Genomic DNA, 19,350 nt, shown 5'->3' on the forward strand with positions numbered 1-19,350 from the left:
GTGCCCAGCCCTCTTACTGCTTTATACATTTACAGATTTGTGGGCCTCGAGTTTGTACATCTCAGTCACTAGGAGATTGTTTGAAGCCTGCTGACACAGTCTCTCTCTCTGCCCACCATGGCAGCCAGCTCCTGAAGCTCACTGCCTGCTGTGCAGGGAAGCACTTGTTTTAAAGCCATCCTCTGCAAATTTCACTGGCTTCCCCCCAGCTCTGACATGGCAGATGCTGGCAAACAGCAGCTCTGTCTTCAGCTTATCCACTGACTTCCTAATTAAGTAAACCTTTCTGATTCCTCCAGCAATCCTCTCTGCTCCACACTCAAAAGCCCCAGGCATTTCAGCCCCCCTTTAAAGGGCAGCTGCTCCCTCCTAGATCCTCACTGCTGCCCTTCTCTGCACTGCAACGCCACTACCAGCCTCCTTAAGGACACAGAGGCATATGGAGGTCCCCGCTGTACCAGAAATATCCAGCACAGAACAGGCAGCCCTCGTGCCCAGGAGGGTCAATCACTGATTGTGTCCAGCCTCACGACCCCGAGCTCCCAGAGCCCAGCACCGCCAGCTCAGTCCCCGGACCTCACTGCAGCTGTTGGGCTGCACTGCCCAGCCCACGGCACAGCTCAGGCACATGGAGCCACAGGCAGGGCAGTCCACAGCTCTGGTCAGCAGGACTGCCCTCCCCAGCTGTGCCAGACAGCCCTGGATGTTCCCCTACTGCAGAACAGGATGCTCCTGACAGACCCTGTCCCTCCATACAGCACAGCACTGTCTTGTACATCGAGGGGATGGAAGACACTTGAGGCATCACCACATCCCCCACATGTCAAAACCCTGCCTTAAAGAGCAGCCTGGGCAAAGTTCCATTGCTTGGCACACACCCATCTGCTCTGCCTGCTCCCCCAGTGTGACAGTGACCACACGCAGCTCAGTGTCCACTGCCAGTTATTCCCTTCCCACCTCCATTACTTCTTACCAGTAGCACCTGCTGGTCACCATCTAGGACCACAGCTGCTGGCAGATGATCTTCCACCACGTTATGAGCTACACATCACTTGAGTCCTCACACTTACATGAACATTAGACAACAGATTCAGACAGACACTTGTTAATATCCACACTTTGCTGAGTACATCCCCAAATGAATTTTAAATGAAATACTGAAAAGAACACCGCAAATTGTGGCTTTTCCCAGAAAGCCAAGTTTACGCCAAAGTTCTTCTTTAATAACAGCTCTCCATTTAAATGGATATATTTCTTCAGTACCCATAAATGAACATATTCTCCTTTTGGATAGTATTATGCTTTAAATTAGTGTTGCATAAACACCGTTACCTTTTTTGGTGAAAAACTCCTTGGAATATTTCCCCAACATAGCGTATTTTCGAGGGATTTTTCCCAGCAGTTCAATGATCAATGCTATGTGGTCTGCATTGGAGAACATTGCCAGCAAAACAGAAACATACAACAGTTTAATCAGTACATTGCATGCACACACTAACACTGGCCCGGTACAGACAGAAATAGATTGATCCTGGTAAAAAACACACGTGCACACTGCTCGCTCAGTGGCTACTTTGCAAAGATGCTTTCAGCAAAACTTCCTTCTCAAAACAATGTTTGAGTGTCAGCTGCCACAAACAAGTTTTGCCATGTAATTTAAAATGTACCAACAGTTATTTTTCAGAACATTTGGGTAAAAAAAAAAATTGTCAGAGATTCCTGGGAAGTTTGCTTTTCAAAATGAAAAATTTTGTTGTGTGATTTCAGGAAATGCTCCTCACTGGGACATGCTACAACCAGCAACAGCAATTCCACTTCTGTCTGCATCACGGCACCTTTCAAAAAGAAGAGGTACTACCTCTGCGATTGAAGAATTCCCGAGAATATTTTCCAGATAGAGCAAAGTGCCTTGGGATATTGCCTAGCAGCTCTATGATGTGTGCTATGTGGTCTATGAGGGAGAGAAAAAAAGGACACGGGAGTGGAAGGGGCAGGGAAAGGATGGGATAAAAAAGAAGAGGAAAGAAACTGGAATTAGTAAAAAATCAGAAATAGTTTCAAATCAACAATGTTTGCAGCAAATCCATGCAGAGGTTTCCAGGATCAGCAGAGCTCTGGCATCATTAGTAGCATTTAGGAACAATGAATGATGCCCACATTACCACTGCAAAGAGCATTTACAAGCAAACAAGCATGAAAATGGACAGGTATACAGATGGAAGCAGGAGTTAACTCTGATTTTAAAAAAGTAATTAGTAACTGTCTAATTCAAATAAAAATACACAATATAAACATTATTCCAGTGTCACTCTTTTATAAAGAGAAAATACTATAAAGTTCAAATTTGCTGTTTCTTTTCTAAACTAAAATGTTGTTATTTTCAATCAGGTTTCCACACATATGCAATCTTACAAGAAGGGCAGTTTAAATCCTTCAGGCAGTTGTTAAGTAGATGAGTATCTGCAGAAGGGAGTTTTTGCCCACCCACTGCTAGTGGTGGAACTTAAAACTAAAAAGAAAAAAAATCACATTTATATTCTGAAAACAATGTGTATGAACAGTTCTACTCAAATACAAAACTTAAAACTCACTGTAAGCTCACTGGAAATTTAAGAGAAGGAGTATGAAAATATGAAGAAACTCTTACAGTATCTCAAAAGAGTCATACCTTCATCCCTGGAATAGTCTTCACCAGAGTGTGGTTCAAACAAGTAATCTCCAGTTGCTAGCTCAAACGCCTATAACGTAACAGACACGGTTATGGGTATTTCAAAAATAACATTTTTCATCATAAGATGTCAGCAAAACATCACAACTACCTCAGAAGCGAGAGGGAATTAACATTTGAAGCTCAAGGCCTACGACTTGGATCTAAGACTGAGGAGAGGCCACTTACCTGGGGACATCATTCCTGCAGTGCAGAGGCAGCACGAACCCAGGCACTGGAGAGAGCCTCGTGTCCAGCCCCGCCTGGGGCTGGAGGTGACAGCAGAGTGCCCACCCCCAAGTGCTGCTGCCCATCCAGCTGGGATGAAGGAAGGAAATCCCACAGGGCTGAAGTGCAGCCCCTCCCCGCAGCACCTGGCCCGGAGCATTCCACATTCCGGCAGTGCTGCCAGCTCAGAGCAGCACCAGGCGGCCGAGGGAGCGGCTCCCAACAGGCCGGCTGCACTGGACTGAGCTGATGTTAAACACGGCTTTACAGACCCGTGCGTAGTCTGGTGATTGCAGTTAAGGATTTCTAAACACATGTCAGGTATTTCTAAATATGCAATAAAATCTACACATGTATCTGAAGGCTATTTACCTGTCAGATTGAATGGTGGAGACTGAATTAAAGAAGTCTGAATACCAAGTGAAAGCCACTCATGACTATAATTAAACACTTGAAATTGGCCAACAGGGTAAGCTTCTTTGATGACTCTAAACCTTGAGTTTTTTAAAATGCATTTTTGTTGAATCAGATGTCATCAAATTAAATACCTCAATGATGGGATAAACTGTGAGACTGACACTGATGGGGAATCCAGAACAGACACCGGGACATCAGATCCCCTCAGGGAAGGCAATGCTTCCACTGAATGCTAACCCTGTGTTAGGAGAGGGCAAAACTGACTTTCTCTTTATGGGTTGATGAATATGAAAAACTGCAAGGCACCAAAGCAACTATGAGAGCCCCTACTTGTGTACAGACATGGATTCATCTGGTCTAATTTGTTAAACTATTCTCTTTCAGCTCTGGCTCACCAATTGCCCAAGCAGCCACAGGAATCTAATTCTTTCCAGGTGGTTCAAACATCAAACTATTTTCCACGTCCAAGACATGGGAAGACATCTGATCCAGAAAAGCATTCCAAAAATGAGGCAGAGCTTCCTGGCACAATTCTAGGATGGGATTTCACTCCATTAGAACATTTACTATAAAATACTTGTCTCCTGAAAATAGACACTTTTCTGTTCCAATTTATAATCTCGAGTTGTTAAATCACCTGTAAATTTAGCCTATTTATGAGCACTTGGCTTCTTCAAGCTGTGAACTGCAGTGTCATCCAAGTGGGCTACAGCCAACATAACTCACTGCAATCACACACAGCAGCCAAGAAAACAAGAACACTCCTTGTTGACATTTCCGTTGATCCTATGAACAGGCCTTTAACTTCTGAAGTTACCATCATTATAAACAGTCATTCACTATTTTCTTATTCTATTCTTAGCTCAAGATTGACAGTTTCATTTTACAGCTGAAAAAAATCTGAAGGACTTCATAAAGTACCAGGTTTCTAAACTGAAATAAATGTTAAGAGCAGCCAGAAGTCATCACTGGGAGAGATCTCTGAACACAACACAGAGAACATTGTCATTCTCCTGAGATGAGACAGAGAAGACCCAAGTGTCCTCTCTGTATCTCATGGGAATATAATTATTCTTAGGAAGAGCTGGGCCAGCTTTCCCAGGAGAGCACATACCGATGGGGCTGATTCCTGAGGACATTGAGAAATTCACTGCTATGAAACACAGATCCCTGGAGAAGAACGGAAACGTAGCTGAATTTAGCCACAAAGGTAGACTACACAAGAATACAGCGGCTGTCCCAAAACTGAAGTATTAATAGCTCGATATGTCTGCGTGGGACTAAAAAGATGAAACTGAAGAACTGTGAGAAGTGTTTCTAGAGAAGCACAAGAGGTAAGCATACTGCTGTGGTACTCTGAATTTGAGATCAGTCTGTGTATTGCAAGAGCTGAAAGCTCTCATAGATTTGGAGTATTTATACCACCCTCTCACTGAACAAAAACTAAAGCTTTTCAGAATGATGATGATGCTTCTTTTTTCCTTTTTGTATAGCTCTGATTCCATGCCCAGGATGGGCTGGGGCCACAGCCTTTGATTTTCTGGCTGTCCCTAAAGGACTCTAAGAACAAAAAAACTTCTGACTCGGATGCACAGAACCAGTTGCTGTGGTAAGCATTTGTAATGATAGTTCTTAGCACCCATGGAGGACAATGTCTCACAGGTTCATCTGTGGCAACCTGGTAGTATGTTCCCATGTATTATCAGGACAGACTGACTACATAGTGCAAGATAAATGAATTCATTTGTCCTCATTTAACAAAGAGTAAAACCCAGACCTAGGTTTCTATCATAAAGAATCAGTGTTAGAGATACTATAACAAACACATAAATAGCTGTAAGAACGACAATGACATCTCTGGGTTGTATCAGTCAAGAGTTTTTTTTCTCTTTAAACCCATATCCAAAGGTGTGGTGCACTGGAGAGCTTGTGCTGTTACTGACTCAGTGCCACTGGAAGAGCAGCTCTCTGCTGCTGGATACTGAGAGCCACAGCTCTGGCTGTGGAACCACTGCTGCTCTGAACTTCCTGGGCATTCTCAGCACTCACTCACACTTTACATCCAGCTGTAGGCACATACAGTGCCCCAATCCCCATACGGGAGGTCACTGACACTGTGACGACACGAGGAGGCCAAGACCCCAAGGGCAGCATAGTGACCACAGGTCTGGTTCGCCCAACGGTGACCCGTCTGGGGCCACCAGTGTGAGAGAGACCGTGTCAAAGTGGAGAAAAGCCAGGAAGGACCTGGCCTCAGGCATTATGGAGGCTGAGCAGAAGATACAGGAGGGGAGGCTGGTGGAGCTGGGTTTGCTCAGAAGGGAGAAGGAGGGATTTAATTGCTGCACTCCACTGTCTGAAGGCAGTGGCAGAGAGTAACAAGATACACTCTTCCCATTGAAAGGACAACAGAGAGCAGACACAGGCAGCAAGATGGGAAATCCCAATCAAATATGAGGAAAAAAAAATCTTTGGTGAGACTGGCTGAGTAGTGGGACAGGCTGCTCAGAAAGGCTGTGGAAATGCCATCCTGACAGGTGTGTACCCCTCTGAGTGACCTCATTCAACTTTGACAACAACCCTTGTTCAAGAAGGAGGCAGATACCAGAGATCCCTTTAAACCTGATTTTGTCTATAATTTCCATGACGCTACAAATACAGACTAACCATATTTACTTACTTTCCCTTTGAAAGTGTTAATTTGTAAAAGCTAGTTTCTTGACTCCACGAAACTCCAACTTTAAAATACCATGATTTTTTTTACTTAATGTTGACATTTACCAAGAGAAGTCAGCATTTCATTTATTATATGGAGATAAAAAATGAGATACAGCACACTCAACATATGGCACAGAAGCCCAAGGCAATCATCCATCCTTACTGACTGTTCTGGCAATTTCTACTTACCACTTTCCTACGGTTATCACAGAAAACCAGTCTAGACTGCTTTTCTCCACCTGCAGATGGTGAACCTTTCATATGAACGGGGTCCACTGCTGCTTTATAGGTTCTGAAGAGGCTCTATTTCTTTCCTGCCACACTGCATGCAAACCTACCAGAGTACAGAACTGGGTGGCATCACTATTGTATATAATGGACCCATATCTAAGCACACAACTGGAAATAGCTACATTTTCACTGTGTGACAGCTGTGTACTCAATCTGGTGATTGAAAAATGGATGCACGCCTAGGGAAAGCTGTCTGGGAGAGGACTGGAAGAACATTCACTTGGACTGCATCAGCTTCCCTGAATTGAAGCCCCAGCTGAAAAAGAACAAGCTATAGGCCAGAATTATTATTTTGACAGATGAGATGTGGCTCTTGGCCAGAGCTTCTCTGCCCCAGCTGAAATAAAGAGATGTGAATGGGAAGACTGTAACTGCTTTAAAAGTAGGCTTGGTTTTAAGAACACTGTTCCACAGGTCAGTGGGAGCATGGAAAGAAGATCAAAAAGCTTTTTGAGATACACACACCAGCTGACAGTTTGTTCTCCCATGGACATCTCCCTCTGAAGAGCCAGGCAATGGGAAGAATATGAAAGGAATTTTGCATGGTTAGTGCTTGGTAAGAAAGGCCAGATATACAAAACAAGAGGCTTGCATAGGATGCTCGGAAAGGAAACAGAGTTCTTTTATTTGCTGTACTCCAATCTTGGAATCCTGCACATACTGAGTGGTTGCCTTGGAAAGTCAGCTCCCTCTCGGAAATCATTTTCTGTTGAGTATTTCAGGTTGTCCACCCACCACCTTCAAAAAGGGGGTACAGCGAGTAATAACAGCATTCTGTACTGTATCTGCCTACTGAAAAATATGTGCATGGCAACTTCAGCTTTTTCTCCCCTCAAAACTCCATTTTTGATTTTTCATTTTTCCTCAAAATACTGCTTCTGTGCAGACTGAGGCTTGTCATCACACCTTTGGTATGTGCCATCACACATACTAACACGATGATATTCATGATCCCATGGAGACATGATCATTTTTTCCTTGCTTACAACAGTGGAAGAGTAGCTAAGGACAGTTACCTCTCCACTACACATTCAAGAGCATCATACAAAGAAGTAAATTGGGGGCGCAAGCCTGCAATTTACGTAAGGGCACTTACATGGAGGTTTAATTTTAACATCGTATCTTGCTCATTCTTCATTCTGTTCCTCTGAGTTCTCTCACATGAACAGAAATGCCGATGAATAAACCCCACTGCTGTAAACTTGCTTGTCTTGTAGTAGCATGCCCCTTGTTTTCAAAGCTCTTTGCCTGTCCCCTTTCCCTCACACCTGGTAGTGATTTCTTTCATCATCTGTATTCTCTTTGGGTAGATAAAACAACAAGTACAATTTACACCTTCTCTGACTTCCTGCTGATCTACAGCTGTCATCTATTTGCTAGGTCTTATTACAAAGAGAAGACATTGCAGGAATCACAACTCTCCACAAAAGCCACCTCAGGAAAGCGTTAAAAACTTTAGAAGTTTTGTTCACGTCCCTGCCTGTAACACAGTCACCTATTCCCCACAGCTCAAACAAAAGGTAATGAACAGAAGTCAGATGATGAGATTCATCACTTCAGGTGCTTTTCCTGTTTCTAATCCAAGGAGATTGTAACAAGGAAAAGCAGTGGAATCATGGCACTTGCAGTCATTTCCAGAAGCAATACAAAAGGGATGCTGTCTGCCAGTACTAACTCCCTTATCCTGCCAGGATTTCCTGGCAGCAGCAGTGGAGTACTGTGTTCCATGTTTTCTGGGATTTAGAAAATGCTAAATCACTCCGTGTCTGTTCAGTTTCTGCTCTAAAGACAGCAACCCTCTCAATACTTTTAATGTGGAAATTCAAATTGATACAATTAAATCATCAACACTGTTTTCAATCCTGTCAAAGGTACTGCTGGTTCCAAATCTATTCCTTTTTTTGGGTGAAAATGAGAGATGCACCTCCCTGTTGGCCGAATTAAATTAGGGCTTAGTACAGCAAGGGAACACCTTCTACAATTTAGTAAATGTGGAGAGATTCCCAGTGTCTAGCTTTCCATGAGAGCAGCTGAGTATTCCACTTAAATAGGCCATGTTGTTAAAAGAAAAATAAAAGTGCACTGTACAGTTTCCTGAACCAAACTTAGGAATGTCCAGCAAATGACAGCAACAATCATTCAGACAGAGGTCACCAAAGTCTAGGAAAAAAAAGTAAGTTACACTTCGTTGCATTCTTTGCCAAGCACTGAACAAGCAAACAACTCTACTGTGGTCTGGAAAAGCCCACTGACATCTAACCTCTTTCACTGGCTTCACAGCACTTCATGCATGCACTGATTATAAGCCTGCAAAGATATGCATCATCCTCTTTTTTCCCTTCCTTTATTTGTTTTTTCTAGAGACTGCGACTCAGATCACCTGAGCAGAGGACTGGTACTGGTCTGAGGCTATTCACATTCATCCTTTAAGCCTGATTCAAAGAAGATTGGAGCACAAGAACTGGGCCAAGTCAAACTATCTAAAATTAGAAAATTCAGCTCACAGGCTGCTGGCTTGCAATGCTACTTATTCACTGACATAACACCACAGAAACAGCACTGTAAGGTTATTAGCACTGAGTTATTTTGCCCTCTTTTGCTGTTTGGGTAAAGTCCTTACATGGCTCTGATTACGTACACTTCCAGCACAAGTAATCCTGATCAGAAACTGGCTAGTCCCATACTAAAGTCAATACAAATAAAACAGGACTATTCTTTCCTGGAAGCTGCATCAAAACCATCGAGCTCCTGGCTAGATGAAGCCATCCCAAACTAACTGAGCCCAGGAAAGGAAAGTTCTCCACGCAGACACAAAATACCATGTCCCAGGAGATTCGTACAGGGATATTCTGGAAGTTGCTGTACATACGGGAACACAGATGCTTTGCATGCTCAGGGCCCTTTTATCAGAGGCTTTTGTTTAAAAACCTCATCTTCATCCTTATTATTAAAAACTGTATAAAATTGACAGGCTAATGGTATGATGAAAAAAGACATTCTGCTGCTGCTGAGATCAAACACAACCTTCTGTGCTTAACACACTTTATGCCATAAATACAAGCCAATGCAAGAACCAGTAGCTGGGCTACTCATGGTCAGTGCTATCCCTCAGTGAGCAAGATTATTTCATTAGCAAGCAAAAGGCAGTGAAAACCTTAGGCTCAAATGGAGATCTATAAAGCATAAGACCAAGTTAGGACACCAGGTGAATCCTGGTACCAAGTCATCCCTCGTAAAACCCAGGACACATAAAATGATAGGTGTGTTTTATATACACATAAATCTCTGACACAGAAACCCTACGGACACCAAGTTCCAAGAAAAGGCCTTTTTTGTTGCAAGTTTTTAAATGGAGATGTGAGCTAGAATATCTGACACAGCAGTGGATACAAAAATACATGGAGAAAATCTTCTATTTTGCAATCTAAGCAGTACTCGTGTGCTTGGTGCTGTCACATTAGGTGAAGTATGGATGGATGGAAACTTGACATGGAAAAAGTAATGGAAATACTGCTGGACCACTCATTTTGTGCAGTACTGCTTCCAAAAATGCCCTTAATGACTCTGGACTTGTACAAGCAAAGTAATCTCTGCTCTCCTTTGAGAGTCCTGGACAACATGGCTAACAGGGTATCTGAGCTGTTATTTTGGCTGAAAATAAACACCACCTGCTCCAGCAGACAATCCCTCTGAAAACACAGTAAACACTATGGAACAAAGTGAATTAAATACGAAACAGGAGCAAGATAACCTAGAAGGGCATTTTTTGAACCAAATCTAGGTACAACAAGGAAACCAAACTTTAGAAAGCAAGTGGGGCTGTAGTGGCATTAAAACACTTCAGCATTTCACAGTTTTTGACTGCTTTAGGGATTGGAGAGATTCACATCATAATTTCCAAAGACAGCCTAAGTAAGTTATCTGGGAGTTTGCAGTTCCACATCAGGAATGTTTTCCTGGCCGTTAATCTCTGTTACAAGTCCTCTGCAGGAAGAGGTATTAAGGTCTTCAAGGCAATCCCTACCTCAGTGTTGTTTTCCATCTGATACAGGATCAGCATCCACAGTGCTCTGACCCATTTTCTCAGCCACACAGCAATGAAAGCAGATTCTGGGGGCTTTCAAACAATGATTTTTTTCTATGAGCTTGAAAGGCTGCTCTCTATTTTTTACACATCTATACCATGATGACAACTGAATTCAAAAACTGCATGTCAGGGCTGTAAACTTCTACTGCAGTTCTTAAGGGCAGAAACCTAGAGAGTGTGACACAAGGCAGAATTACAGCACTACTGCCTCAAATGCTTTACTACCTGCAAAGCTTACATAACAAAAAAGCAGAAATATATTTTTTCTCATTAAAATACTGAAATTTCATTCATAATTGTGAATCTGAGTTAAGATACCTCCAGTGACAGTGATGCTTTAGGCTTTTTTCTTTCCTTGAGTCTGAAGAAAGCAGTAACCCTTATATAACACGGAGAAGTTGTAATAGGCTGGGCAACCCTGAGTACTGCAAGAATATTATATTCCTTAGGTGTGATATTGCTATTAAGTACCCCACTATCTTTAAACACAATTCTAGATAGACTTCAGCCTGATTTATGTGCCTTTAGCTACAAGACTAAAAGACAATAAAAGACTATAAAATTAGCAGCAATAGGTACAACTTGAAAGAAAGATGAATAAAGGGTGTCCAATAAAATAAAAGGTTACCAAGCTCAACTGAGGTTTACAAAATACTAGGTAACAGAGCAAACAGTCTCTATAATAATTTTTTAGTTAGTTAAGAGAAGAATAATTAAAAGAATTAAAGAACTAACTGTGAAATATTTTATATGCTTTATTTTCAATGTAATAGAAAAATTCTCCATTTTGCCCCCAAACGGAAGAGTAAATTTGGAAATGGATGGGTTTTCTGTGTACTAAAGGAAAAGCTAGTATTAAACTCCAGAGGAAACATACTTTAATTTCACTTATGGGTTAGTTACTTCCAACACATGGCCTGCTGAGCTTATAATATCTGTAGGATTTTATGTTCCTTTCAATCCTCCTCCTCCTCTCCCTCCAAGCTGCGTAATTCTTCTCATCACCCACGCCTGCAAACTGTGTCTAGTATTTGAATCTTCTCCTCCTCCTCCTCACACATTTACTCCTATCAGACATGCATTTGTAAAATATAAAGACTTGATTAAGTTTTCACTTTTAAAATAGGCAAAGGTATTTCTAAATTTATTTTTTTGGAAATATGTACTATCTTTAATGACAAGATGTATGCAGCTTGTTTATCCTCAAGGAGATATTACAAAGTGTTTCAGAAAGCTGCATGATTAAGTTTTCACTTTTTCTGTTCTCTAAAGACTCTTAAAAAGCTGTAATTTCAGTTCTGTGTTAAAACTAATTCTACAGAATTTTACCATATATTTTACACTAATAAACTGAATTCCTTCTCTTGAAAGTTTAGAACCAATCCTAATTCAATCCATGTTTTCACTGCACTTGGCACCAATTTAAAGTGTTTCACTATTTTGCTACTTTACACAAGAAAAAGGGATGTAATCACAGCTAACAGTGGCACAGGTTCTATGACTGGAATGAAACAAGCAGCTGTACTTTTTCAGTTACAATTTGTCATTCAAAATAGACATATATTTTCTCTCTAAACTTGCATGTTTCTGACTACAAGTTTAAAATGCATCACATGAAAATTAGATGTGGCCTCCAAGCTATTTCCTTTTGATTAAGAAGGCTTGAGAAATTGAAAGAAAGGAAAGAAAGCAGCAGCAGCTATCTGATACAACATAATTTATGATAATATATTTGTGTCAAAATGTCAGAACCATCCGCATCAGGTTTCCTCACTGAATAACAACTGTTTTTAGAAGGTTTACTCTTGTAAAATACACATTGTATTGCTCTTACCATACATGCTGTACTCCAGATATCAGCAGGTGTACTGTAACCTGCTCCTATTAAAACCTCTATGGATCTATATTGTCTTGTCTGGATGTCTTCTGTGAAGTGTTTATGCTAAAATAGAAAGAACCACATTAATGGAAAAAAAAGGACAATAAAAAAACTTGTTCTAAATAGTGAAAGCTAAAATGATGTAGTCACACTTACCACCCAGCAGGCATTCCCCAGGTCAGCAATTTTAACTCTAATTTTATCTGCATTTCTTGGGTCTAGTGGATTCACCAGTAAGTCAGCAGCACGAGTTTTTGCTAACACAAGCAAAAGGCAGAATAGTTAGTATGTTAAGCCTACTGTTCATTATCTCTAAGCAGTTTTGCCTTGACACTTCATTCAGTGTTGTCATACACTGAAGACATCAAAATAATTCGCTGAATGTTACAAGAAATTAAAGCAACATAAATAGGATTTCTTACCCAGATTTCTAAATATCCTTACACACTTCAAGTGCAAATTTTTTGCATTCTTTAGCTGCCAAATGACTATTACTAGAATATCCAGAGGAGCTTCTAAGCAAACCCAGTGTATATGTTTCCCAGAACAGATTCAGACAGAAATTGTTAGAGAACTCAGAGTACAAGAACTCACCCACTACACGCATGAAAGATATGCTCTTGGAACAGTTTGGTTGAGAAAATAAATCTTGCACTTCCATGCCTGGCTACAGTAAATAAAATCTGGTTGGATTTTTTTTTTTTTTTAAAACCTACCCCAAGGGGTAAAAGACTCACCGAAACCTGGCTAATTTGAGAGCCTAGGGGGCTGTCATCCTTTTCACAAATAATTCAGCATTCAAAGTTCTCTGAAGGTCCTATTTGCATCAACTGTGAGCCAGACTAAAAAGGCAGAACATTAATCTAATTAATCTTGCAATCTTTAGAGGCTCTTGGGACACTGAAACCTTAACACAGACTGGTGGAGGTGCTGCTTTTTTCTCTGTTTTGACATACCACCTGCTAGATCCCAAACTGCACTGGAAAGAAAGCAGATAACAGAACCAGATATCACAAATCACAGGGCAGCACAGGACTGGTCTCAGCTACAAAGACTAAATTGGAAATTGATGGTAGGATAAGAAAGAGGTACAAGATCCAAAACGAACTTGTGACTCCCAATGATCTGTTAAACTGGTAAAAGACTTGGAAGAGGAAAATACACCAGACATGGGACAAGGACAGAAAATACTGGAGGTCTAATGGTGAATTAGGAGTGACTGAAATCGGATGGGGATCTTTAACTGCTGGCATGGGAAGCCTGAATGGGTCATCAGAGCACTGAATAGTGGCCAACCAGAAAAGAAAGCGGCAGGGTCCACCAGAGGAGAGAAGGAATGAAAATACAGGAATAAATAGCAGAAGAGGGGGTGGTGACCTCAACAAACAGCCCTCTAAAAGAGCTGGAATGGAGTCCAAGACTCAAGTTTATAGAAAGTGCCAACATAAGGACAGAAGTAAAACACTCAAAAGATAGGAACTAGTAAGACTAGTAAGCTTAATATTAAAGTATTTCCTTAAAAGCATGCTGCATAGTACAGTGTAATTTTTTTAACACAATCACATGCATTACTCAAGAAATAACAGGACCTCAGCTCAGTAGTCTTTGCAAAAAAATAAAATAAAAAAAAAAAATAATTAAAAAAATAATAAAAAAAACCAAACACAAAAAAAACCCAGCAAGAGATAAATCCTTTCCACATGTCTTGTTGAAGGACTGCAGTAAATAAAGTGGAAGGAAGGAGGGGGGAAAAAAGCCTCATGACTAAGACATCTGAATATGGCATTAGGCAACAGCTTTCTTCAACCCTTTTCTGAGAGGGACCTGAGCAGGTAATAGGCAAAAGTCTGCCTACACTTTTGTGTTTTTCTCAAAAACTTATGATGCTTATGTCCTGTCTCTTCCAAAAGATGAATTCTTGGATTCTGTATCTGACAAACACAGATCATTTAAAACTGAAAGTGAAGCCAGAACAAGTGTATCTTTTAGAAAGTACTCACAAAAAAGCATCCAAAGAAGCTTAACCTGTGCACAAAATTAGTGAGCACTTCTGTGTCCTAGTTCCATAAAAACTAAGAAATATCACCTTAATTCTCACAGTCTCAGAATGACAATGTACTTAGCAAGCATTCAAACACTGGAAGGAGGAGGAGGGGAGTCGTGACGAAATTACAGATCTATCTTCAGGTGCATTTGGTCACGCAGTGAAAACTTGGAAAAGATAAAAACTGCTTATCCACTGAACACAAATTGGTTTGTGCACTGAATGAGGCAAGTACCCCCCAAAAATGAGACCATGTCACTTAATAATGTATAGCCATGCCTAGAGAAAGAGGAACAAATAAAAGTCTACTTCAGTACAAGAAAAGGACACTAAAATATGGTGGAAAATGGTGTAGCACCATTTAAAAATATTGAATAGCCTCTAACTCCGGTATGCATCTTCTTTCTAAATACCTTCATCTCTTTTATTACTGTTATACTCAATGTTATTATCGATGCCTTTAGTATCTGTAACATTCAGCTTTTCCTCTTTCTGCAAAAAAAGTGAACTATCACTGAATTTACTGTCTGTCTTTCTTTGCACGAAAGGTGTGTGAACTGATGGGATAACAAAAAGGAGGAGTAAAGTAGGTTTGCTTATGGACATAAGCTGTTTCCATGAGGACAAAACTGGCTTTAATCTCTGGAGGCATGAGGATTTTACACACCACTCCAGGTAAACAGCAGTAGAGTCTTTCTGCCTATATACAGCTGGCAGAATGAAAGAAACTACCAGGCATCTAGGAACCTCCTGTACATTGTTTCAGGGACTTCAGACTGTCAGGAGATGGACTAAAAGCCTTATTTGCCTGGATCTTCCAGAAATGCAGTTCTACTGAGCAGTACTTTATTTCATATTTCTTACCTTACCTGTCAGACCCTGTAATAAACTGTGTGAATTGCTCTTCTAAAGTCTTAAACCAAGAAATACACTTGACTGCATTTTTCAATGCAGCTCTATTTAAATTTAGTAACTTCATCTGCGACAATGGTGATGGCAGGCTTGGTGATCTTCTCCCTAAGCTCTCATTTTCTTCTATCTGCTTACAGATTTAGTCTCTCAGTATTTTCTTTATTAAAGTTGAAACCCATATATCTATCATTTAACCACTAGCACTATAAATAAGACCTGTGTGTAATACCCTGAAGCTATTTAATTCAATGGCAAAAATCCAACTCTGCAATGACACCAAGATTTCACCTTCCATATCTTCAAATGGATTTAGAGGCAAATAGGATTTACAGGAAAAAGTTTTGGATTGATGGCCAGAATTTAAATGTCCAAAACCATGCTGAATATAGAAAAGCCATAATGATTTGAGGGTTGGCAACATGCCTTGTTGAGTTTTAATAACAGGTTAAGACAGGAACTGTTTGACACAGAAAGAATAATTAATGAATGAAAAAACAGCATATTACAGAATTTTTCAATATGACTGAGAAAAGATGTGACAAAAAGTAACAGATAGAAGCTGCAGCCAGACAAATTCAAACTTGCTACTATTCTGAAACAATTCAGAGTATCAAGCAGTGGAACACACATCAATCACACTAGATTATGATGTCATTTGTCCACTTAAGAGCAGGCATCTCTTTCAAAAATATGTTATAAGCCAACAGTAAAGGTTAACTGGGCTTAACAGATGGTATATTACTGACTTGTTATCAAAGGTTGTCAGGTTACATGATCTCATGCTCATCTTCTACCTTTAAACTACGGGAATGATGTTTCCTTGCAACTATAGATTTCCTTTTCTCTTTCCTGGGTAGACTGACTTGTCAATGCAAATATTTATTCTACGATAATTTATCTAATATCCCTTAAAAACAAGCTCTAGAGTGGAAAATAACCCATAAATCACAGTTCTGCGAGAAGAATCATGCAATTTACTTAAACAATCTTTTCTTAACCTAACCACTGCCTCTGTATTCCATTTACCTGCCTCTTGTATTTAATACAATACACCCCCATGCTACTAGACAAAAGTCACTAAGAGGAACACTTACTTTTTGGCAAATCCCCAGTGCTGGAAGCTGAAACCGTTCTGCTCCTGTCATGAGATGGGCTGCTCTCCTCTCTTTCAGTTACAGTTGATCCTTCAGAAACAGCAGAACCACAAGCTACAGACTCTAGAGCCCCAGAGAACACCGACGCTGAAAATTCAGAGAACTGGGACTCTGGAATTTTATGACGTCCATTTGGCAATTCACCATTAAACTGTTCATAGGAGCTGCTATAAGAGTAATCACTTTTTGCATTTGGATCATCAAGATTATACTCCTCTGGATTTGGACATTCTTCCTCTTCCTCATCTTCATCTTCAATCTGTTGTTCCAAAAGGAATGGGCCGTTCACAATATGGCCATTTGTTTTGGGGGATTCTATCCACTTAGGGTCTGTAGAGTCAGTGTTGACAAGGTCCTGCTCAACGTCATCGTCTTTCTCAGTGTTTTCTTTCTCTGTGTCTTCTTTTTCATCCTGATCTTCTGCTTCACCTGAAAAATTTCAGTGAGCAACACATTACATCATACCTCAATAAATCAGACCAAAATTAGGCATTCACCATTTTTAACTCTTCAGTAACTACTTGACTTCTGACATATCACACAAGGAAACACTGAATATCACTGAAATATGCAAACCTTAAAATCTAAATTAAAGGCAAAAGAAAGGACTAATAAGGCTGTTGGAAAAATAAACAATGGGAAGTGGATCAGGAGGGAACAATCCAGAAGAGAATAATGTTATGAAGGGAAGATGAATGAGACCTTGAAAGCAAGATTTAAAAATCCACAACTCAATCTGTGTCAACGGGGAGTCATCATAGAAGTATGAAAATTCTCAGTAAGAGCAGAACAAAAACAAACCAAATTGAACTACAGTCTCAGTAGTTACACCTTTATCAGGACTGAAAAGCTGACAAGAAAGTCAGGGAAACCAGAATGGAGCTGGACCATAATGATTATGGTCTAAGTCACCAGGATTAAACAGGAATTTTAACAAGATATCTCAAAAATTTTAGTGAAGAACCTGCAATCATTGCTACCAGACAGATCATTAAAAGAAACACTGTAAGAAGGAAAGGGGAAAGCGATGATGACTCCAACTACTACAGTAATATTACAGAAAACAAATACATCTTATTGTTCTTTTACTTCACCAGGATATTCAGTTATTCCACTTAATGGGGCATGATGACTGTTCTGTTGAGTTTTCTATGTGCTTTTTCAAGCTGTTTATAGCTACGGGCTACTATTGATGGTTTTCTTCACTTCTGCAGTAGGTTTGCCTTTTCTTTACCTTTTTAGATTTTGTAGTTACAATTTTACCTACAGGAGAAAATTAACTTAATGATCTAGGACAGTCTGGGAGATTTTGTTCACTGCACCAGATGCAACACTGCACAATTACTTTCCCCTCTGAAACAGCAAACTCAGAGTCAATAAAAGAAAGTAATACTAACCATCATCATTTCCAGGTTCTTCATCTACTACTTCTTCTATATCAGCTGTTTTTAGTTTCACCTCTGGGTGGTACTCATCTTCTTGTTCATTTGATGGTACAGCTGAGGTTACATTTTCTTCTATTTTTTTCCTTTCAGCTTCGCGCTCTAGCTCTTCTATTTCCTGCAGGCGTTTTTCTAGCAGCTCAGCTTGTCTCTTCTGTTTTTTCTTCAGTTTTTTCTTTTTGTTTTTGGATATTTTTCCAACCTGAAACATTAATACCAAAGAAAGAAAAAAAACCCATAAATAATTACTTTCAAGGCATCTCACACCAAACTCATTTGAAGTTTGATTACCATTTTTTTGAAAATACTAGATGGCAACTAATATAGTAATTATATTGCTTTTTCCAGTTTACTACAAATCAAGAATGATATAGGGTTATAGGAGGCAAAAATCCACCAAAATTTTACACAGTTAATCATGTTTTTACATGGTCATTATTAGATAGACGAGCAAAATACATCTATACATCTAAGATGCCACAGTAAAATTCCTATGATCCTATAACCTTGAGTAAGCATAATAATCCTAAACTTCAATCCAGATTAATAGATGATACTGTATGTGGAAAATAATCTGGTATCATATTAGTTGTTTGCATATAAATTTAATACATAATTTCTCTTTGTGTACAATGCAAGTAATAACCAGCAAAAGTATCCTGAGAAAAAAGACACGAGGAAACTAAAGAGACTGAAAATTGTGAATTTTAAACAAAACCTGTTTTTTTCTTGTGAAAGGAAAGCATTTTTATTATTCCCTTCTGGCCCAAAACATATGAATTACAAGCAGCAGATGGCCATCATGAAGTTTCTCATTTTATATAACATAATGATTGAAAAACTCAGGTACAACAACAAGGAAATGAAAAATGAACACAATAGAGCTAAGATTGAAACACTTCCTTACATTTTAACTGAATTGTGACTTCTATTTTTACTATTTGATAAACAAGACCTATCCAATTTTCATTCATTAATGTTTAGATATCACAGTAAGAAATCCTCATATAATTAAAAAATTAAGTACAAGGAACAGAGAGAAACATTTCCTCAAAGGTTTATCTGTTAATCCTGTCCTCTCTGTAAGAAGCCAAGGGACAGTCTAAACAAGACAGTCAGTTTTACAACCCTGGTAATTTTCATCCATGTTGCATGCCCATTGAAATGATACATGTACTGTGCACACAGAAAGCAGGTTTGACCACAGACATTTCTGAACAGCTGTATTACCACTGGTCATTTGCTATATGCATATGACAAAGAGATCTTTCAAACCTCATAAAATTGCCTCTCCTTAAAGGCCTTGATGATTAAGGCCTTTATGCCCTTAAGATATCTGCAATGCACAATAGTTAGTGCATTCACCCATTTTTGTCAGGATTTGAACGAATGGATTATTCCTCAAGAGAATAAAATGGCAATGCTTAACTTAGTTTGACATAGCTATAGAACTATATGTCTGTGAGGATTT

General features: G+C 39.8%; 1 protein-coding gene across 1 annotated transcript in view; it reads right to left on the minus strand.

Moving 5' to 3' along the window:
- SRPK2 (SRSF protein kinase 2) overlaps positions 1-19,350 on the minus strand; it is a 133,489-nt gene that overhangs the window by 6,827 nt on the left and 107,312 nt on the right. The window contains exons 10-16 of the mRNA XM_068994496.1: positions 17,835-18,081; positions 16,378-16,866; positions 12,484-12,584; positions 12,283-12,390; positions 2,669-2,738; positions 1,859-1,951; positions 1,333-1,425 (exon numbers count right to left, since the gene is read on the minus strand). Coding sequence (XP_068850597.1) covers positions 1,333-1,425; positions 1,859-1,951; positions 2,669-2,738; positions 12,283-12,390; positions 12,484-12,584; positions 16,378-16,866; positions 17,835-18,081 — 1,201 coding nt within the window. The remainder of the gene's footprint in view (positions 1-1,332; positions 1,426-1,858; positions 1,952-2,668; positions 2,739-12,282; positions 12,391-12,483; positions 12,585-16,377; positions 16,867-17,834; positions 18,082-19,350) is intronic.

The sequence above is a fragment of the Aphelocoma coerulescens genome, chromosome 1A, assembly GCF_041296385.1.
Source record: "Aphelocoma coerulescens isolate FSJ_1873_10779 chromosome 1A, UR_Acoe_1.0, whole genome shotgun sequence".
Lineage (NCBI taxonomy): Eukaryota > Metazoa > Chordata > Aves > Passeriformes > Corvidae > Aphelocoma > Aphelocoma coerulescens.